Source organism: Botryllus schlosseri, chromosome 10, assembly GCF_051294905.1.
Source record: "Botryllus schlosseri isolate E-star chromosome 10, Bs_hap1, whole genome shotgun sequence".
NCBI classification, from domain to species: domain Eukaryota; kingdom Metazoa; phylum Chordata; class Ascidiacea; order Stolidobranchia; family Styelidae; genus Botryllus; species Botryllus schlosseri.
Window position 1 is genome coordinate 19,854,851 of NC_137245.1, and position 23,466 is coordinate 19,878,316.

The following is a 23,466-nucleotide window of genomic DNA, read 5'->3' on the forward strand; positions in this document are numbered from 1 at the left end:
GATTTCGCTGGTAAGATTTAATAAGTAACGAATAACAGACCGCCAGTGTCGGTAACTTGAATAGCGACAAATTGTCACTTATTTCCGCTCTAACCCTAATCCTTTGTGAAGTGAACGCTTATTCAAAAGGTTGTGATATAATTTTAAAATCCAACGACCACTCACCGGATAATGCTGCAGACATAACAATCCCTCATACCCGCTCACAAGGTAATATTTCGGTAATTAGTTTGTCACAGAACCGTCGCAGACGGTGATTCAAAACCAACAATTTGTCACTTGCCCGCGATCGCTATATGTTTCACGCCTCTCGAATAGTGGCTGACTTTAGTTGCGTGATAAGATCCATGAAAATATTCAATCAATGTGTTAGTTTGTCAACTTGAAGTGTAACTCACTACACAAATCAAGTTGAATCGTATTTGAATGTATTGATTCGACCCAACTCAAATCCTTTGACAAATCCTATTAACGCGATCTGTTGAATCGAACGTAACCTGAATATTACTGACGCCAACATTCACCCGCATCGGATCATTCACACATTCCACGCCGCTGTTTTAACACTTATAGAATCAATACCAACTATCTCTAACCCGATAATATTCAATCATTTTGGTAATTTGCCAACTTTAAATCCATTCGCGGGATGTACTAAAGGTAAATCCAAATAATCCAGAATGAAATATTTGGACTTTGACATTGCGTGAATTGAAATAGGTTTGACAAACATGACTATCAACTTTGATCCAACCACATTTCAAACTCAAAAGAATTATTCACAACATTAACAATTGTTAAAACTCTAGTTTCACTTACTTGATTATATCATTACATACTTGTAACCAATCGCTTTCATTAAACACACAACACCATAAAAGTATTTACTTTCTACAACATAGACATTCCGATGTAGTCAAGAAATATTTTTATTAATCAAAATCATCGATTTCTGTTCACGGCGTTAGTGTGTGCATGTCATACCTGTGGGCCCCGTATTAAAATGGACACGACACGCTTGACTGTAAGGAGATAGAAGTCTATCACATCGATTTACATGTGGTCTTCGCTACGGTTTCAAAAAACGAATCATCTCTTTTGCATTGATCTAGACCGAGCAAGTTAGTTAATGGCCATGATTGTGTTTGTCATATGCGAATGATAGGGTTACTGTCAAATCTACATACAACAATCTTCTGACGATCATAATAGCAATTTCATTTTCCGCCCCTTCATAATTGTACAACTCGGTAACTACGTTTAACAAGACCAATCACACTGCCGGCGTTGAACACAAGATACCTACCCAAGTAAAAATATCATTCTGGTTTGGACAACTGACGTTTACCTGTGTAAAATTATCATTTTCACTTGGAGGTCCACCGTTACCTAACTAAAATACCATTGTCCTTTGGAGATTTATCGTTTACCCAGTGTAACAATCCCCTTTTCACTTGGAAATCTATTTTTGGCCTGAATAACAAACCCCTTTTCATTTGGAAATATATTTTTTCTCTTGGTAACAAACCTTTTTTACTTGGAAATATATTTTTTCTCTTGGTAATAAACCTTTTTCACTTGGAAATATATTTTTTCTCTGAGTAACAAACCTTTTTCACTTGGAAATATATTTTTTCTCTTGGTAATAAACCTTTTTCACTTGGAAATATATTTTTTCTCTGAGTAACAAACCTTTTTCACTTGGGAATATATTTTTTCTCTGGTTAACAAACCTTTTTCACTTGGAAATATATTTTTTCCCCGGGTAACAAACCTTTTTCCCTGGGTAACAAACCTTTTTCACTTGGAAATATATTTTTTCCCCGGGTAACAAACCTTTTTCCCTGAGCAACAAACCTTTTTCACTTGTAAATATATTTTTTCCTGGGTAACAAACCTTTTTCACTTGGAAATATATTTTTTTCCCTGGGTAACAAACCTTTTTCGCTTGGAAATATATTTTTCCCTGGGTTACAAACCTTTTTCACTTGGTGATCCGTCGTTTACCTGAGTAAAAATATCATTTTCCTTTGGGGATCTGGCGTTTACCCAGTGTAACAATACATTTTCTCTTGGTCATCTAGCTTTTCTCAGAGTAACAAAACCATTTTCATTTTGAAATCTGACAACCACACCGACAATTTGATATTTTTGTATTTTCTTACAGCGAACAGCGACAAAATATACACCAACAACGACTCCGATACATTTGTCTAATCAAATATTCACTTGTGTTGGTGCATCCCATCAAAATCGTCGGTTACCCACATGCAATGCGCTCCTGTACACAGAAATGCATGTTTTGGAAAATTGGACAATAGGCTTCGATAGTTCTGTGATGTCCGGGTTCGTGCTTTGGATTTTCCAGAGTCAAAATGTCTGAATAAAACACCTCCTTGACGATGGTTGGTATGTGGATAACGGTGTTCGGAAAACGGTTGGATTTATGTCACCCATCGCGATAACAATTCCAGGTCGAGTTTTCCCCCGCGTGTTTACTATATTGTATCTTTATTGGTCATGTATGTCTCGACATTCAGTTTGAAATCGGAAACCCTGATAAAGTATGTAACCGGATCCGGATATCAACTCTGAATCGATAAACCAATGAACAATATTCAAAGTAAACATGTTACACCCTGTGTTTCCACGAAAAAATACCATCCAGACATACGTCGCGCTTGTTTGCCCACATCAGTATACGCGTAAATGGAGGTGTGTGACATTGCATGCAATGTGTTGGTATACAAACATCGATCCACAGACATTATCATAGCCGGTAGTTTTGATGTAGATCGAATGTCATCACACCCGATAACAATGTCATACCAATAAGCTACATTGCAATGACTCTGAGTCCGCGCTATTACATCGATATTTCGACACCGTTCACTGATTTATTCGATGGTGTTATCGCAAGATAGTCATGGCCCTATCTCCGGACAGACCACCCAGACCAATTGGATACATCGATCAATGCGTTGTCCACACCGAAGTTTTCTGCTGCAGCGTTTGACCATGGTGAACTATCGAAGTGGTGCTCGAAATGATTGCGATCAGTCTTTCAGTCACGATGCGTGGATGTCGCTACTCCCACATAACGACTCCAGACAAATATCGTGCAAATCTCGGACTGATACTGTGATCCAATAAGGTGTGTTTCTGAGGAATGAAGACTGCAATCGTACACCACAATAGAACACTACCTCGCGATTTCACACGCAATCATAAAACACATCATCGTAAGGATTCAGTTCGTCCGGTGACATTTCGAAACGGTCATCGCCACAAGAGATCGGTATCATTTTGAAAAGACATCGTCACAAGGCTATTGACGTCGATTCTGTTGGTCATGTCAATCCGTTTCACAATCCACCGTTTTTCAACTTCCCGCACCATAGTGTTACGACACAGACAAGAAGCGTCGGTGGAAATAATAAAACACGGAAAGCACACTTTGGTGTTATTTGACATGGATTTTACACCCGACAAACCTTACATTCGAGCGATGCATTGGAATGACGCTTGTATTATTGACGTAGAAGGAACAGAAATGTATCGATTTATTGGTTTCGTACATATCCAACAAAAACCAGGGTATGTGATTGTGCGTGGTTCGCATATTCGACTGTGAACGCTCTTTTGGTATATGCTGTATAGTTCACTTTCACCGTCGTGCGAATAACCCATGTTACGGTTCGGTTCGATGTTTGTGTGTCTATATGTCACGCTTCAGATTGACTCAGAGTCATTGCAATGTAGCTTATTGGTATGACATTGTTATCGGGTGTGATGACATTCGATCTACATCAAAACTACCGGCTATGATAATGTCTGTGGATCGATGTTTGTATACCAACACATTGCATGCAATGTCACACACCTCCATTTACGCGTATACTGATGTGGGCAAACAAGCGCGACGTATGTCTGGATGGTATTTTTTCGTGGAAACACAGGGTGTAACATGTTTACTTTGAATATTGTTCATTGGTTTATCGATTCAGAGTTGATATCCGGATCCGGTTACATACTTTATCAGGGTTTCCGATTTCAAACTGAATGGCGAGACATACATGACCAATAAAGATACAATATAGTAAACACGCGGGGGAAAACTCGACCTGGAATTGTTATCGCGATGGGTGACATAAATCCAACCGTTTTCCGAACACCGTTATCCACATACCAACCATCGTCAAGGAGGTGTTTTATTCAGACATTTTGACTCTGGAAAATCCAAAGCACGAACCCGGACATCACAGAACTATCGAAGCCTATTGTCCAATTTTCCAAAACATGCATTTCTGTGTACAGGAGCGCATTGCATGTGGGTAACCGACGATTTTGATGGGATGCACCAACACAAGTGAATATTTGATTAGACAAATGTATCGGAGTCGTTGTTGGTGTATATTTTGTCGCTGTTCGCTGTAAGAAAATACAAAAATATCAAATTGTCGGTGTGGTTGTCAGATTTCAAAATGAAAATGGTTTTGTTACTCTGAGAAAAGCTAGATGACCAAGAGAAAATGTATTGTTACACTGGGTAAACGCCAGATCCCCAAAGGAAAATGATATTTTTACTCAGGTAAACGACGGATCACCAAGTGAAAAAGGTTTGTAACCCAGGGAAAAATATATTTCCAAGCGAAAAAGGTTTGTTACCCAGGGAAAAAAATATATTTCCAAGTGAAAAAGGTTTGTTACCCAGGAAAAAATATATTTACAAGTGAAAAAGGTTTGTTGCTCAGGGAAAAAGGTTTGTTACCCGGGGAAAAAATATATTTCCAAGTGAAAAAGGTTTGTTACCCAGGGAAAAAGGTTTGTTACCCGGGGAAAAAATATATTTCCAAGTGAAAAAGGTTTGTTAACCAGAGAAAAAATATATTTCCAAGTGAAAAAGGTTTGTTAACCAGAGAAAAAATATATTCCCAAGTGAAAAAGGTTTGTTACTCAGAGAAAAAATATATTTCCAAGTGAAAAAGGTTTATTACCAAGAGAAAAAATATATTTCCAAGTGAAAAAGGTTTGTTACTCAGAGAAAAAATATATTTCCAAGTGAAAAAGGTTTATTACCAAGAGAAAAAATATATTTCCAAGTAAAAAAGGTTTGTTACCAAGAGAAAAAATATATTTCCAAATGAAAAGGGGTTTGTTATTCAGGCCAAAAATAGATTTCCAAGTGAAAAGGGGATTGTTACACTGGGTAAACGATAAATCTCCAAAGGACAATGGTATTTTAGTTAGGTAACGGTGGACCTCCAAGTGAAAATGATAATTTTACACAGGTAAACGTCAGTTGTCCAAACCAGAATGATATTTTTACTTGGGTAGGTATCTTGTGTTCAACGCCGGCAGTGTGATTGGTCTTGTTAAACGTAGTTACCGAGTTGTACAATTATGAAGGGGCGGAAAATGAAATTGCTATTATGATCGTCAGAAGATTGTTGTATGTAGATTTGACAGTAACCCTATCATTCGCATATGACAAACACAATCATGGCCATTAACTAACTTGCTCGGTCTAGATCAATGCAAAAGAGATGATTCGTTTTTTGAAACCGTAGCGAAGACCACATGTAAATCGATGTGATAGACTTCTATCTCCTTACAGTCAAGCGTGTCGTGTCCATTTTAATACGGGGCCCACAGGTATGACATGCACACACTAACGCCGTGAACAGAAATCGATGATTTTGATTAATAAAAATATTTCTTGACTACATCGGAATGTCTATGTTGTAGAAAGTAAATACTTTTATGGTGTTGTGTGTTTAATGAAAGCGATTGGTTACAAGTATGTGTTGGAGAAAGAAAATTTATTTTTCTGTATGTGACGAAATGAAAATAGATTCGTGGTTTTAATTGGATTGCGCTGTTTAATGTACGTTTCAACAGGTAGACTTGACACTGAACAACAATTCGACCCGCAAAGCATATTCGTTGTATGATTTGTCACTGGTGTGTAAAGGGTTAGGAATATTTTGAATGATAATATCTACTAGCTGTTTTGTTGTGAGAGCGATCATGTGATGACTCAGCACTTTTCGTTAGCAAAGTAGATTGATCTATGTAAAAGATGTAAGGACCGTGGCTAGAAACATATGTACTTTGTTGTTGGGGAACTGCTATGGTGTTGACATAACCCTCTGGAAGTGAGTATGCTTTTCTTTCACGAAAGTTTACTTGGCTCCGTTGTAATAAATTTGTGTTGACTAAACTCGAATGGATACTGCAATTGTGCTGGACTTACACATGGTATTCGCATACTGTACACATACAAACTTTTGTGTAAACAACTCTGATGTTTCTGTTAGTACTAGTTCTGTGTTGAACTATTTGATTATTAAGATACATGAACACCCATTCAGACAATAAAGGTCTTGTGATATCGAAACAGTTTGTAGAGTCTAACCAACCATTCTTTAGTTTCGTAATGTGAGAATATCGAGTAAAGTTAATTACTTAGTGCGATGTTAATATCCTTCGTACTTTTGTAAGAGTTGTGGGATAACATACAAAGTAACTAATTGACACAAACAAAATGGTGATATTGTGAAGATGATGCCGCAACAACACAACAAGTATTATTTTGTATCGTGTGTTTGTGCTTTAGGAATAGCGAAGTGTGTGATATTTTGGATATCTGTGTTCGGCTGAAACTAGGGTTGTCCTTGGGTCTTGTGTTGGGTAAATCAGAACTATGTCTAGAATGCAAGCACGTCCAAGTAACGTCTTTTAGTGACAGAGTATTGTGATGACATTTACTTTAGCGAATGACAACGGAAAAATTTCCAATTTCTCTGATCGTGTGTGTGTGTGTGTGTGTGTGTGTGTTTTACAAATAATTCCAGTACACCTAACTATAGGATACATTTAGTAAACATCGTGCAAATTGTTTCTTTGTGATGATAACGACTTTCGGCGGCTTAGTTTCATGTCGGGAATTATTATTTGAGGGTTCAAAAACAATTTCAATAAATACTAGAAATGAACAACAATGCAAAACACGTTTAGCAAATAACAGTGTAGCAAGTACTTTTTTGATATTACGAGTGTTGGATACTAGACACTTCTAGTTGAATTGGATGCATCTAACAAACATATCACAATTTACTTTTACAATAATCAAAGTCTTAGAGTGTATACCCTCGCGATATTTTACATTTAGCACGCACAATGGGGAGTTACTGAAATGATAAAGAATTGATCGCTAGCTTCGAACGGTACTCGATACTCAAAGTGATATTTTCACACTCTGTAAAGTGCATATGTTTCAATTCTCTGTCGCAAATTCCGACAGTAACGACGTTGATGTTAAATCCTCACCCGTGGTTATTGTAAGTGAATCCTAAACATCGCAACAGTCGGTATGGAAATCGAACGCGTGCGTACTTTTAGATAGGTGACACTAACAAGTTTAATACACCCGTGAAATACTCTGAAACGTCGATTCGTGATTGTGTTAGCTATATTCATCTTCCATATCTGTGGACACAAAGATATCTTGACTTTGGTTACAACTCACTCGAAACGAATTGTCGCGGGTAATCTAGAAAAGCACAAGTCGAAGACGAATGATTTGATTTCAATAAACTAAAAAAAAAAATTCCTTTTGTTTTGATGTTGGATTTAATACAATTTGTATGACTATACCGAATTCGAATCCGAAAGTGCAATGTTACTTTAGTAGAAAAATTGGATGACTCGCATTTTGATATTGATAGATGTGTAGAGTAATATGACTAGTTTATAAAATCTCGGTAATGTTTTTTTTCGTCATGTCTCTGATCAACAAATATGTGATCAAGTCTTACCATTCGATATTAACTTTCGCAGTCGGTGTAATTTGTTGAAGTAACAATACCGACGAGTTCAATAATATTCCCCATCGATGCATTCGAATAATCCGTCAGCTGCAAGCGGATTTAAAACTTGATGGTGTTTCGCGGTTAACTCAAGTCAGTGGTCGTGTTTGTGTTGATTTCAGGAATGATCATGACGAGTTGCCTGGGCAGATTAGTTAATGTGGTTGTAACTACGACCGTACAGAGTTGCTGACACCCCAATATCTTTTACGCTGTAATATAAGGATTTATTTGTGTTAAAAATAATTCTCAGTTATTGTTCAGACATTCAAATCTCGTATACTCAAAATATAATATGTCCAAGTCAAATCGTATATGCACCGATTAGTAAATACTTTGTCTTCAGAATAGTAACAACCTTTACAATTGAATAAAAAGATAGAGCATATGAATACAACCAGGATGAATTAATTCAAATTTGTGAGTTGTAATGATATAATCAAGTAAGTGAAACTAGAGTTTTAACAATTGTTAATGTTGTGAATAATTCTTTTGAGTTTGAAATGTGGTTGGATCAAAGTTGATAGTCATGTTTGTCAAACCTATTTCAATTCACGCAATGTCAAAGTCCAAATATTTCATTCTGGATTATTTGGATTTACCTTTAGTACATCCCGCGAATGGATTTAAAGTTGGCAAATTACCAAAATGATTGAATATTATCGGGTTAGAGATAGTTGGTATTGATTCTATAAGTGTTAAAACAGCGGCGTGGAATGTGTGAATGATCCGATGCGGGTGAATGTTGGCGTCAGTAATATTCAGGTTACGTTCGATTCAACAGATCGCGTTAATAGGATTTGTCAAAGGATTTGAGTTGGGTCGAATCAATACATTCAAATACGATTCAACTTGATTTGTGTAGTGAGTTACACTTCAAGTTGACAAACTAACACATTGATTGAATATTTTCATGGATCTTATCACGCAACTAAAGTCAGCCACTATTCGAGAGGCGTGAAACATATAGCGATCGCGGGCAAGTGACAAATTGTTGGTTTTGAATCACCGTCTGCGACGGTTCTGTGACAAACTAATTACCGAAATATTACCTTGTGAGCGGGTATGAGGGATTGTTATGTCTGCAGCATTATCCGGTGAGTGGTCGTTGGATTTTAAAATTATATCACAACCTTTTGAATAAGCGTTCACTTCACAAAGGATTAGGGTTAGAGCGGAAATAAGTGACAATTTGTCGCTATTCAAGTTACCGACACTGGCGGTCTGTTATTCGTTACTTATTAAATCTTACCAGCGAAATCAAGTTCTGCGACAAACTGATTACTAAAATTTCGCCGCGTGAGCGAGCCAACACGAGTTTCCAATACGACATGCGAGAGATACCTATACTTGAAAGTACGACGTGCGAGCGCACCCATAAGAACACATGGCGAATCACCACCACAGCCTATACCTGTAACGTTATCATGTCGTCGCGTCCATAAGAATAACGATATATCATCGTCGTCCAAAATATTACTTATGCGTAATTCCTACCTTTGCAACACCAAACCACGAGAGATGACTATTCTGATGTGTTATCTTGTGAGTGGTCGTAGGATTTTTACAAATATTTCACACCTTTTTAGAGTGTTAGTATGCGAACGCGGTTATTGTCGATATTCGACTCGCCGTCTACGCCGGCTCTGCAGTAAACTAATTACCAAAATATTACCTTGGAAGTGATTCCTAGATTTAGCAAACTATTTCGCACTGACTGACCTAGTGTAATAACCGATAGTAGCACGCGGTTGGCCGTGAAACAATTCCGCACGCAGGTCATTCGAAATATAGGTTGCACTGCTTAATCCTCTTGCAAGCCACGTTTCCGTTTGTGCGGTTATTGTTGGTGACTATTCAACACCACGCGAGAGATGCCTGAAAGTACGAATCACCGCCACGGCCATAAGAACCCATTACGAATCACCAACACAACCTATACGCGAAAGCACGACATGCGAAAGTACGACGTGCGAGAGATGCCTATACCGAAAGGGCGATTCACGGCCGCACCCATAAGACACAATAGCCGCATGCGACCGCACCCATAAGAACACATGGCGAGTCACCACAGAACCCGTAAGAATACACGGCAGGCGAATCACCGTCACCACCTATAGTAAAAAAGGCGAGTCACGACCACGAGTTTTCACGATATACACATTAACAAAGATTCATTCACATGACTATTTACTTGATACATATTCAACACCAGTCGAGAGATGCATATACCCGAACGTATGAATTACCACCGCGACACCGGTTGAGCGATTCATATACCGAAAAGGGTTACCGGCCGAGAGATGGCTATACTAGCACCGGTTGAGCGATGCATATACCGAAAAGGGTCACCGGTCGAGAGATATCTATACTAGCACCGGTCGAGCGATGCATATACCGAAAAGGGTCACCGGTTCAACACGAGTTTCGAGGTACCGGTCGAGCGATGCATATACCGAAAGGGCGATTCACGGCCGCACCCATAAGACACATGGCGAGTCTGCGATGTGCGAGAGATGCCTATACCTAAAAGTGCGACATGCGAGCGCACCCATAAGAAACAACGGCGATCACCTATAGCAAAAAAAGGCGAGTCACGACCGCGAGTTTTCACGATATACACATTAACAAAGATTCATTCACATGACTATTTACTTGATACATATTCAACACCGGTCGAGAGATGCATATACCCGAAAACGTTAGCATGCGGCCGATCCCTATCTCTGTAACGCTATCATGCGACCGGAGCCTATATCCGAAAACGTTAGCATGCCACCACGAGTTTCGCGTTATCATGCGACCGCACCCATAAGACGAAAACGTTAGCATGCCACCCCCGCCATAAGACGAAAACGTTAGCATGCCACCCCCGCCATAAGACGAAAACGTTAGCATGCCACCCCCGCCATAAGACGAAAACGTTAGCATGCCACCCCCGGTTTTCGCGTTAGCATGCGACCCCGCCATAAGAGCCCCAGGCACCGGTTGAGCGATCTACTATACTACTTCTGGTAACCAGGTAACTTGAGTACTGAGTACTGAGATCATAAAGTGTCCTCTGACCGTGAACGAGTTTACAATCATCATCATCATTGGTTTATTAGCAATTTTATCAGTTCAATACACCACAAAAAATGCGATACAACGGCACTCAAAACTGCTTTTAATATCATTCAACACAAAGAAGCTATGTTCAAATATAGTAATGGAGATACAAATGACAATGCAACTAGAAGCGCTTTTGTGCCTATCATGATATAGGTCGGGATTTGGAATGAGTCAACCATTTTTGTGGAAACAGCGTTTTAAAAAACGGGATGTTTCGTATACATCAATGAGCTAATTTTCAATGAGATTGTTTGTTTAATTGCTTCCAAATGGACTGACTACCCATTAAAATTTGTGAAAAACAAATCGTGAGACGAAATATTGCAATGCAAGTTGAAGTCCAGACAGTGTTATCAGGTTTTGCTTCACAAGTAGCGTGAAACCTTAGTGTCCTATATGGTGTCGACACAGCCAAATCTCACGCCTCAGTGAAATTGTATCACGTCACAATTTCCATTTGGCTACTGGCAATTTGACGGTCATTTTTGACCGGCTTGCCGAGCATTTAATTTGTTAATTCGGGTATCAATCGTAAGCTGACTCTGCACTGATTACGAAAATATAAATTTGATTCCGCTTGTGTCCCTGGAACGCCCACAATCAGCCTCGAATTTTTCATTGTTATGGAGATTGGCATTGGGGCGGAACAATGGTGTCTGGCTCTTTTTCTCTTGAGCTACTCTCTCGTTTCGCCAGACAGCATTGTTACGTCCTGAGCTACTCTCTCGTTTCGCCAGACAGCATTGTTGCGTCCCAATGCCAATCTCCAGAACAATGAAAAATTCGAGGCTGATTTTGGGAGTTCCAGGGACACGAGCGGAATCAAATTTATATTTTCATAATCAGTGCAGAGTCAGCTTTCGATTGATACCCGTTTTACTAAATTTAATGCTCGGCAAGCCGGTCAAAAATGACTGTCAAATTGCCTGTAGCCAAATGGAAATTGTGACGTGATACAATTTCACTGAGACGTGAGATTTGGCTGTGTCGACACCATATAGGACACTATGGTGAAACGAATCTTCCACGCATAGCCTCCCAATTATATAACGTGACCTACTCCTAGGCAATGTCATAATTGGTTCCTTTGTAATTCCATTGTCCACTTGTTTTTTCATCATCAGATATGAAGCGGTTAGCGTGGCTTTTCCGCATGTGCTTGCCTGCATGCCTTGATCTAAAAAATATCCACGGCACACCTGAGAATCTGTGGCGGCAAGCAGTTTGGGAATCACTGTTGTAGGTGCTCGTAAAACCGGTTTCCGCATCTATTTTCCGTTGAGTTGACCTCATTTTCTGGTTATATTCAAAGCAAGCCATCTTCGCGTGCATTTTGACAGTGTTAATTAAATATATCTTACTGGACGTTCTTACATTTTCGCCCCTATCGCCCCCCATTCGCACTCTTTGGCATTTCGTCCCCTCGTTTCTCAAAATCTCTCACGTTGGGAACCACTGGCTTAGGCCAAGATGGGCGTCTGATTCCAAAAACTGCTCCAAGTCGTGACACCTTCCTATCTTTTCACTGTATCGCATTTTTGTAGTGCATTGAACTGATAAGAATTGCTGTGAAACCGAACTGAACTGTTCGAACTACAAACTCGCAATAAATTTACCAATTGTTCCGGATTTTGCTCCGGTATTGTAAGACAGGAAATTTTTAAAAAGTGCATGTCCCCTTTTTATATTCCTAGGGTTACCGTACCCCGTTAGGAGGATTTGTCCTTCTTTTTCAGGAAATCTAAGATGTCCGCCGAGAACGCACAAAATGTCCTCATTTTTGGGTATTCGTCCTTCTCTATAGCTTTGACAGCCAGATTGATGGACAGGCACAACTAAAAACGCCATAAATTATGCGAAATCTGTACTGTAGATGTTCCAGCGGATCATTCGGGACTTGGAATGGGTAAATGACCTTGTTTTCTTCAACACCATAGCAGTAGCCTATTATTATAATGTGGGTCAACCTGGAGCCGAGTTGGAAAAATGACCCTTTTTATAGTTAACATAACTGGATATGCCGTAAATTTTTTATAATAAGCAGTAGTTTTCTAGTAGGTAATCTGACTTTTGTGATCTGTAAAAAGATCCTTTCCGGATCCCAAAATATGGAAACCTTTTCATACTGTCGTATACATATACTCCAGGTTCAAGTGAATCGAGAGACTTACAGTTTCGAAGGTTAGAATCGATAGGTATATTCTACGTAAAACACGACTTCACTATACTGTCGTTCCTGATCTTGGCGCAAAATAAAATCAACTCAGGTTAACTGAGCTGCATAAGTTGAGGAAGTGACCCGAGTTAAAATAACCGCTCGAACATCAGTATGGAAAGTGACGTAGTATAGACGTAGGATAGCCTACGGAACAGCAGCATGCGATAATATCATATCAGGGAACGGCAAACTAGAAATTGTTGGCATTAACTCGGATTTTAGGTTGTATTATGCTAATATCAAGAATATGACAATATTGTATTGATCTTTAAATAAAAACACTAAGACTTTCCTTGGCTTTTAATGAACTGCTGGAAACTAGCTCACGCGACTCGGTTTAAGAACCCAATGTCTAACAAAAATAGGAGCAGACTCATGGGTGGTGTGATGACAAGCGGTATAAATGCAGCCCGTGGGCCAAATTTATTTTGACCCATCTTAGTTAGACTTTCATGCAATATTATCAATTTTCTTTCAACGTTCTTTTAAGCTTTCGCGTTCCCTAGTTTTTCCATCTGATTTAGATTACGTCGATTGGTAACCACGCCAGTCTCGAACGTCACATACGATAATGGCAATAAAAACCAACTGAACCATCCTGAAAGAAGTGCCCTCTCTGCGACGGACGCGTATTTAGCAAAGCCTACTAGATTACAGGCCTACTAATAACCTAACCAACCCTGCAGTGTGACAAATAACTTGCAGGAAATATCTTGCAGGAAATATCTCGTTTTAAACTAATAAACAGAACTTCCTGAATTACGAATATACGCAATAATAACGCAATACGTAATACGACATATTTATGAAGATGTATTTTGTATACGTATAGCCTTTCAAAATATCAATTTCAAAATCAAGCGGAACGCAGCCGGTCCAAGTCTTTCGTAATAATTGGGATGTCGCTCCGACGCAGAACTATCAGCATCTCGTCCAATGTATACCGTGTGCCATGGCCCTTTTTCTATTAAAATTCCACCCCATTCCGAAGGTAAATCTCGGGAGTTCTGGTGTGCCCGAATCATTGAAACGTATCGGTGAAGTAGTTTTACTGTAGTTCGACAATAGCTTCTATATCATTCAGATTTTTCAGAGTAATTCTGGCAGGCGCGGACGTGACAATAAGGATATCCTTTTGCTCATCAGTACTCCTTTTAACTTTAACAATCGGTAGTTTCTTCATTTGTGTTAAAGTCAGCGGGGTCATTTGGTATTTTGTGCGTCTTGTAAGCTGTAACAGAGACTGGTACGTGGACTCGGTCGTTTTTCTCTTTCGCAATCTCCTCTTCCCACTTCTTTTCACTTTCCTCTTTCGCTGTCCCTTCCGACGCCCTTTACGACCTCGTTTCCGACCTTTTCTGTTTCCCTTCTTCCTATGTTTCTTCTTAATCCTGCGTTCTGCAGGAACAGACGCGACCGCATCACCTCCCTCTACATCACTTGGGATCGACACCGACAAGTCTGACGACTTTCGAGCTTCGAGACTTGTGGTTTCATTCACAGATGAATAGCTGTCTGGTCTCGCGTCTAACAATTTCTGGAGGAAAAATATCCTCGTATCCCCGACGCTCAGAAAAGACCCGCAAACGTGGTCATTCCACAACCCGTGTAACTTGATCACCGGGGCGTCTGCACCGATGTAGCGCTGATTTTCTGCGAGGAATATTACACGAAGTAACTGAGCTGCATGCGTAATATGCATGAGGATGATAGAAAAAGCTATTCATATACAACTACATAATTCGATTTGGGGACTAAACTGCAAGCACGTGTTGTCTGGCGCATTCGCCATTGTAAAGTCTCCTTGGTAGTTGGTAATGTAATAGTACTCTGAGAGAGGTGGTGAAAGTGTTCATTTGTTAGGGTTTCGACACCAGCAGAGTCAAAGTAACGTGTTCAATTATTGCCAGGGCTTTGGAGCCGGAGCCGGAGCCCGGAGCCGGAGCCCCGGAGCCGTGCATTTTCACCGGAGCTGGAGCCGGAGCCGGAGCTCTACATAAAATTCAGCTGGAGCCGGAGCCGGAGCTGGAGCCCGTTATTTGAGGAGTAACTCCGGCTCCGACCTATTTCATTGCCATTATATATATATGCAACAACCACATCTGCTGATTTATCATAATTGAACAGCAGGCCTGAATTTTAATGCTATGTACACTGCACAGCAATGGCATAGAGCAGTGGTCGGGAACCTTTTTTGTCCGAAGAGCCATATTGGCCCTATTTTTTCTATCTCAAATCACAAAGAGCCATACATGACAATCAACTGTTACGTCACAATTGAAATCTCGCGACGTCATGGTAGCTCTAATTCGAACTCACTATATACATGGGATTCCTAGGGTTACCATACGTCCTCTTTTAAGAGGATTTGTCCTCTTTTTCAACTTTTTTGAAGGTGTCCTCGGAGGACGCCGTTTTGTCCTCCCTTTTGAGATTTTGTCCTCTTTTTTGAAAATTTTGGTCAGATTTAGAGCAAATTGCGAGTGATATGCCGTAAATTAGCACAGAAGCGAAGCTCCGGCGCGTATTTCGGAGTGAAAAACGGTGATTTTAGCTATGAGCGAAAAGTTGACCTTTTTTTTAGTCATCCATCTAGCAATGTGGAGAGAAAAACGGTATTTTGAGCTCTGAGCGGAAAGATGACCTTTTTTTGAGAATTCTTCTCCGGTTTTGCAAGTCTCAAATTTCTGAAAAAGTGTCCTCTTTTTAGATTTCCAAAATATGGTAAGCCTAGGGATTCCTCGTGTGCGCCATATTTTCTCTGTAGAAACGGTATTTTTGTTCGAAAATAAAGCTCGAAACAAGAGGTAAGGCACAGACAGGCCAACCCTCACCATTGATAACACAATTCATCGTATAATTAGATTAGAATTTATTATAACTGATATTAATCGAATGTGACTGTCACACTGATTCCAAAAATCTAAATACTTACAGACTTTTCGATTCTCAAGGTCTTCGGCGGTAACATAACGTCGCGCTACACGCATAGACTTTATCGCTGGCACTATACACTACACAGACCTAGACTAACCAATCAAGAACGTGGATAGCTATGGCGTTGTTTGTAATTCGAGTTGTAATTGTGAATGTCACATCCACAACAGTTCATTTCGCGCCGTAGATCAGCAAGACAATTTGCATTTGAAAATTGCGTTTAGAAATGGGCGTCGCCATGTCTGCTATGCTCTTTGATTAATCAACGTATCGCACAATACAAGATTTCGAGTCGGGTACATAGAATTCGCGAAAGACGTTGGCCGCCGGCGTGACAGCAACTTAAATTTGATCATTTCAAAAGAGGGGGTCCGAGCCCCTAAACCTGAAGACAGCATTGTCTTTACCTCTCAAAGACATGTCTAATTTAGGGATGGTGTGAACCTCTGAGAGGTTCAGGTTCGTGTGAACGCGAACCTTTTTGAAAGGTTCTGCGTGAACGCGAGCGTGAACCTCATTACGTCACGTGACGTCATATTGCTAATTCCAACCCTACATTTCAGTGAAGTGATAGCCCCACACGATACCTAGCGACGACTCGAGTCACATAATGCCCACAATGCTGAAGTACATCTTGACGTTTCAAACGTCGCCAAATGCATCAATTGGGGCAATCAAATGGCATAATAATCCCATAAAATCAATATTTTCCGTCTCTTTACCAACAATTTCGACGAGGACTTGTAAGGGAATATAAGCTTACGTCTTGACGGTCTAGGCTAGACCCGAGAATGTAGTCGGCGTCTGAGTATAATTGCTACGTTGAGCAGAGTGTAAAACGGGTTTCTGTATTTGCTACCGATATTACCCCTTTAGCAAGTTGCACAGCAGTAGCCAACACCCCAATCGCACGGATTTGGTTTTCATGATACAATAAACATACGAAATCAAGATTGACCCCGTACGCCTGCTAGATTTTTTACATCAGGCAAAGATATCAATTTCATTGATTGGTTGAATAAGCATCATTCGGTGACTATTTACATGTAGTGTATTTCGCTCTTGATGTTGCCTGATTGCGGATCAAACTCACAGTAGAGAGTCACTAAATATTCACAAATTCAAAGCTGGATATTTCGAGCAAACTTTTGTAACAAAGCAAGTAAAATGTTTGAGATTGTCAAGGTGCATGCTCGTTTAGTGTTGATTTTTATATGCTGCCAGCGCCATGCATAGAGTGGCCCGCAATTGAAATGCAATAAATTTCAACCTAAGAAGTTATATATGAAAAAAGGTTCACAGTGCAGAACCTACCAAGGTTCGTTTGTGAACGTGAACCTCTAAATTTCCGAGGTTCACACACAGAACGCGAACGTGAACCTCACGTTCACACCATCCCTAATGACTATACTGCCACTAGAATAATTATATTGGCCGTGATGAGAATTTACCAACAAGTCGCTGAAATATTGATCAATTTAGTACAAAAATAAATATTCGGCAAAGAGCCATATCTTATACCCAAAAGAGCCATATATGGCTCGCGAGCCATAGGTTCCCGACCACTGGCATAGAGTAAAGTGCGTTCTAGTGCAACTATGATGTTGTGGACAATTGACAAGTATTCAGTATGACGTCACAAGCCGACACGGCGGCACCTATATGTCTTCGTTGCTACATCGGCTGTTACTGACGGCTGACAGACTCGAGATTACTATAGATTACTAACCTATGGGTAGATTAGTAATATATATAGACCAGGAATGGCCAACCTTTTCGGCTAAAGGGGCACATGCAATTGACGAACGAGTGTGCGGTCCACTAGCCGCGCCAAGCGGGTATAATTTTCTAAGTTCATAAATAAACTAGGTCAATAATATTATTACTTGAGTATTGCGGGTCTATTGTATACCGCCCGCTAGGCTCAGTTTGCAAGGACACGACTATTCGGCGTCTGGCCACATCGATATCGAAGGTCTCCGATAATATGCGACAATAATGTTGCGCCTACATCTCACCGTCGACGATCATTATGCGAGCGCAAACGCGAAAAGACTTTCTCGCTTAATTGCGAATACAGTTAGACTCAATCGGGTAAATTGGGCGTTTTTTTTTCATTGTCAGTAGGGGGTAGGCTACCAAGCAAGAAATCGTGTGACAATTAAACACGCGAAGCGTGAAGAAAAATTTCGCTACTATTTTAGTTTATTGTAATGTACGACGATTTACTGAAAATGTGACTGGACCCTGGATCTGCCGATCTGCCAATGCGTCGGAAATGATATTTTAGTCATCAACATCCCAAGTGTCGCAGCCAGAATTGTAATTTTTGGTTGGCATTGCAAGTTCACAATCTGAGCAATTCATTTTCGATAATATAATAGGAAATTACCTCGCGGGCCACGCAAAACCTCTGGCAGGCCACATTTGACCCGCGGGTTGGCCACCCCTGATATAGATAGCAGAGATGAGCGGATTTGAAATTTTTATGTCCTAATCCAATCCAAATCCGAACCTTCAAATCCAAATCCAAATCCTAATCCATAACTTTTTCATATTCCAGTCCATGTCCAATCCTAATCCGATTCCAACTGGAAATTCAGAAAAAATACTAATTTATGCAATGGAGGGATTCCAAAATTTTCTTTCACGACCAACGATTCACTTGATTCTAGATAGCTTAGTAACCATAATTACATTAATAACTGATCTGAATAAAGTTTGTCGCCATTCGCCACACGACATTTCAATCTCCCAGAAAATAGGTAAATCCAATCCAAATCCTAATCCGTTCTGAAAAAATGTCTAATCCAAATCCAATCCAAATCCGACAAAATTTTACAAATCCTGTTTTTTCAAAACCTAATCCTAATCCATGCTCATCTCTGATAGATAGGCCCATTCGATAATTTCAGAGCCGGAGCCGGAGCTGGAGCCGGGGCAGTGGTAATAATGCGGCTCCGGAGCTGGAGCCGCAGCTAATGTATGATAGAAGAGAGCTCCGGAACCGGAGCTGGAGCAGTTTAAATTTACGGCTGCTCCAAAGCCCTGATTACCACTCAATTATATGTAGCAGTAGCGATTTCACGACTTGTCAAAACTATGTGGGAGAGAGAGATATGGTATTCTTTTTTCGCCTGCACCATCGAGATGCTTTGACGAGAGATGCGATACGGCCTTTATAGCAAGGTCATTTAGGGATTGAGCGAGCGTCCAGCAGGATAGCCGCGGATACCTGTTTTCGAGTATTTGGTCTGACCAGGCCGGAGATCGAACCCACGACCTACCGACCAAGAGGCCGGGCGCATCACCGTTACACTATCTCGCTCGGGAGTAGAAAATTAAATTTACGATAGGGACTCGAGTACAAGTAGTTCCGAAAAGTAGATTGGGTCGACGGTCCGCAGGCTTTTGACAGTAAATAGACGATGGATACTTTCAAAAATTGGTAGATACGTCTTCGCGACGATACCGCAGAATGACGCTACCAACAGGTACACTTGACGCTACAAATAGGCAGAATTTTCGAAAATAAATTCAGCAGCGCAGGCCTGATTATGATGGGCATTCTGTATGATGATTTCACACGTAAAATTGATGCAAACTTATCCCAAAACCACTTGCTACTTTTCAGAATTCAAAGTGTAATAAGTTTCGTAAGTCAGAGTGCAACATATAAGTAGTTTTGCCTATAAAACGAAAACTGTTCAAGTATAGGAGTGAAAGTATAGTGCTAAAATTTGAACACTAGAGTGAGTTGTGCCAGGAGTCAGAACCTACTCGAGTATTAGTACTTCGTTTGCAGCCCAGTCCACCTCTTCTTGTAACTGATTCCACCGTCAAAAATCAAAAGTTCCGCAAGGCAAATTCAGGGACATCTATAGTTCTAGCTATCCCTTGGCGAAACGTTGCCGATATGCGTTGCGGGCAAGGGGACAATATGGAACTACAAATTATGAGCTTACGAAGGCTTATTTGTTATGGAGCATTATTTGTCCGGTAGAGACAAGATTGCAAAGCACATCCAACATATGAAAGATTACAGAATTATATGATATTGTTTACTGTAATTTACCTTGAGACCCATACGTGAAATTGGTCACATGCTCGATCGTCCCTTTCATGACTCTCCACAGCTGAACCAAACCAACAGCTTGTCGATGAGGCTGGTGCGATGTTTGTTCAATAATATTTTCAGCGTCAATGTCATGTCCACCGTATTCAATATGTGTGACTGTGCCGGTAGCGATGACTTCTGAATTTTTAACTCTCCAATCCAAAGAATCTAGCCGTGTAGATGAAGCGATGTTAGGAGTTGTTGCAACATATATCTGCTAGACCGGCTCAATAAAAATACCAACTCGCTGAAACGCCATAAATGTCATTATCAGCTGTAAACCTACTTTACATTTTTTGGGAGTAGGTAACAAGTCAAACCTGGAAAAATATGCATGGCGGTGTTATAACTATAATGCACCATGAGTGTTTTTCGTTAGGTTTCGGAGTTTTCACTTAGAATTGACCGATTCAGTGATTGACAAATGACCCAACTTTTTGTTGAATTAGTTTTTGTATTGCTTGACTCTTGGTCATTCGTTCAACGCTTTTTTCTTTCTGATTTACAGATGGAGCTTGCTAACACATTTTTCCATTGCTACTTATATAAAATGCACCTCATCTAAGAATGTATACGCAGTATATGAGTGTGGGATTATGTTGAACTAGTCGAGGAAGTATAGTTTTACAAAAAGTGGATTATTAGCAACATTGTTCATTTTATGGTACCAGGTTGGAATAACATCATCATCATCATCATCATCATCATTGGTTTATTAGCAATTTTATCAGTTCAATACACCACAAAAAATGCGATACAATGAAAAGAAAGGAAGATGTCGAAGCGACTAGGAGTTGTCTATGGAATCAAACACCCACCTTGGCCTAGGCCAGAGGTCTCAAACTCAAATGTGCTCGCGGGCCAATTTCCTAGTTTTGATGACGCCGCGGGCCGCAACATCAATGATAGGGATATTTAATAGCCTTATTTGACGGGACCTTGCAGACAGGCATTCCACAAACATCGTGGAAATGTAATTTACTATTGTACTATTAACGCCTTTTGATACGGAAAAAATCACATTTTCAATTATTTGAATAAAATTATTTTTGTGCCGGGCAGAATTTTTTTCATTAACGAGTTATAGACATCATGTGGGAGGATGCATTCATGACATCGTAAAACTGTCGGGTTATAATATTGCAGCTAGTGGACCTATGACGAGCAACAACTTTATGCAGAGTTGTAGAATGTAGAGTATTTTAAAATCTACTGAAGATTGATCTGATATCAGAGCATTTGAGCGGTGTAGCCTAATCCTATGGTTTTGATATCGTCTTTGTAATTGCAGTCTATTGTTACTGTTATTGCCAAACACAAATTAGATAAGCATAAGACTTTGCCTTCGATATATCAATAACAACTTAAATACACTAATTATTGAGCCATAGTAATATCATTGCTTCTCAACCTTTTTCGTGATCGTACCCCTTGTGCTTCCAATAAGATGTCTCGTATAGCCCCTGTCCATTTTCCACACAATTTCTGATGGTACCTATTTAAATCAGAAAGCCCATTCAAAAAATCGCGCGCAGCGCGAATACTATTTTCCAGTTGAATAAATTGACCAAGAAAATTTTTCACAGCATATGGGCCTACAAATTCTACAATGCATCTCTTACTCCCTGATGTGGCACTTCGTACCCCGATGGGATCTACGAACCCTGGTTAAGAACCTCTGGAATAGAAATGTCCAATCGGCAAGGAATTCGTTGGTGTTACAGCTGTAGAGCGTACTACCACCTTACTCGCCAACGATAATTACATGGATGAACAGAAAAAACAACATACAGCCTTTAACCAACTATATATACGTCACGGGGGTAACAGAATACCCATGGCTGCCATACTGACCTGATTAGATATCTAAATACCCTACGCAACGCAAGCTACGGCCTTTTGATGTATTACTATTCCCCATGAAAGTTGCTAGATTGATGCCTCCGTAGGATTACCAAGTCACCATTCCGAGTCGCAAGTCCTTCTCCGATTTCAGCGTTTGACCCGACTCAACTCGAGTCATTTTTATCAAGTCAATACAAATCAAGTAATTTTACGAGAAGGTCGCACCAAACCAAATCACAATTTTCAGTCGCGAATCATCAACGGGTCATGTTTTATCATCATGAACTAGAAATGTGACGTAATAGCTGCTCTTCTACTGCATGGTAGCTTTTAAAAGTGATGTGATAGTGATGTTTGTTGGGATTTCAGTGTTTTTTACAGTAGATTTTGCGTGAACTTCAAGATCTTATATCTAAAAAGATATATGGCACTTAAATATATTGTTGATTACTTGAAATTCCAAAATATCGTCGCGGGCCGCAGAAAATGCTCTCGCGGGCCGCGTGTTTGAGACCTCTGGCCTAGGCGATGTAAAGAGGCGGCGTGCACACTGAATGAAAGTAAGAAAGATAGTATAGAAAAAGGAAGCGACAAGAAATAGGGCGGCATGTCATGGGAAGCGAGATCGATAGGTCAGCCGTGGTCCGGTAATCTTGAGGATGGACTGTATTTATTTAGTAGTAATTGCTTGTATTTCGACTTGAATGTGGACACTGGACATGCTCGTCGACTGCCGGAGGGCCGGCGAGATCATGACGTCCTTCCGCTGTATTGAACATATATCCTATTACATGTAGAGAAGTTATAGAATGTAGGTCAAATATAGCATAATTACGCCTGTATGTAGGTATCACAGACGAGCTGTGCAATGAACTGGTCGAAATCCGTCCCACAGGCGTGCGAGTCACACCTCTAACTGTTGTATTGCGTTATTGATCTTTGCTCTGCAGGCTATTGTGACAATATACGAAATATTTTCCGGTAATTAATACCTGGCGGCTTGAAACGAATTTCTGCAGTAGGCCTATCTCTGACTGGACGCGAAACAAAAAAGTTCCAAAATGGCACATACCTTGACCTTCTTTGGTGCAGTGCCCCGAGAACCCTCCATCTAGCTGAATTGTGGCATAAGCCTGTGCAATTCCAACCATATAAAGTAAAAACGATATTCCGTTCATTATATACGCCCCTGTAGCGAAATCTGAAACCTATATGAATGTCAAAATTAATAGACGTCGTCTTAGGCGTCTAGTCCGGCTGTTCCACTGGCTCTCGTCATTTCACCGGAAAGGAAACCGTCTCTCGCAGTGAGTCAATAAATTGTAGCCGACCCTGCCTAAACTGTACTTGAATATTATTCTTTATAG

The 23,466-nt window shown here is 40.2% G+C and overlaps 1 protein-coding gene across 1 annotated transcript; it reads right to left on the bottom strand.

The window, feature by feature from the left end:
- Positions 1-13,993: 13,993 nt before the first annotated feature.
- On the bottom strand, positions 13,994-23,423 carry LOC145447896 (uncharacterized). The gene is made up of 3 exons (XM_080326165.1): positions 23,172-23,423; positions 20,213-20,422; positions 13,994-14,853 (listed from the first exon to the last, which is right to left on the bottom strand). Exons 1-3 carry the CDS (start codon positions 23,275-23,277, stop codon positions 14,249-14,251), a joined length of 921 nt encoding a protein of 306 aa, XP_080182291.1. The 5' UTR covers positions 23,278-23,423; the 3' UTR covers positions 13,994-14,248.
- Positions 23,424-23,466: the final 43 nt, after the last annotated feature.

Coding starts and splice junctions, on each gene's coding strand:
- LOC145447896 (XM_080326165.1), bottom strand. CDS start 23,277: ATGAACGGAATATCGTTTTTACTTTATATGGTTGGAATTGCACAGGCT. Junction 20,423..23,171: donor CTGCACCAAAGAAGGTCAAG/GTATGTGCCATT, acceptor CTACACGGCTAG/ATTCTTTGGATTGGAGAGTT. Junction 14,854..20,212: donor TTTCACGTATGGGTCTCAAG/GTAAATTACAGT, acceptor TATTCCTCGCAG/AAAATCAGCGCTACATCGGT.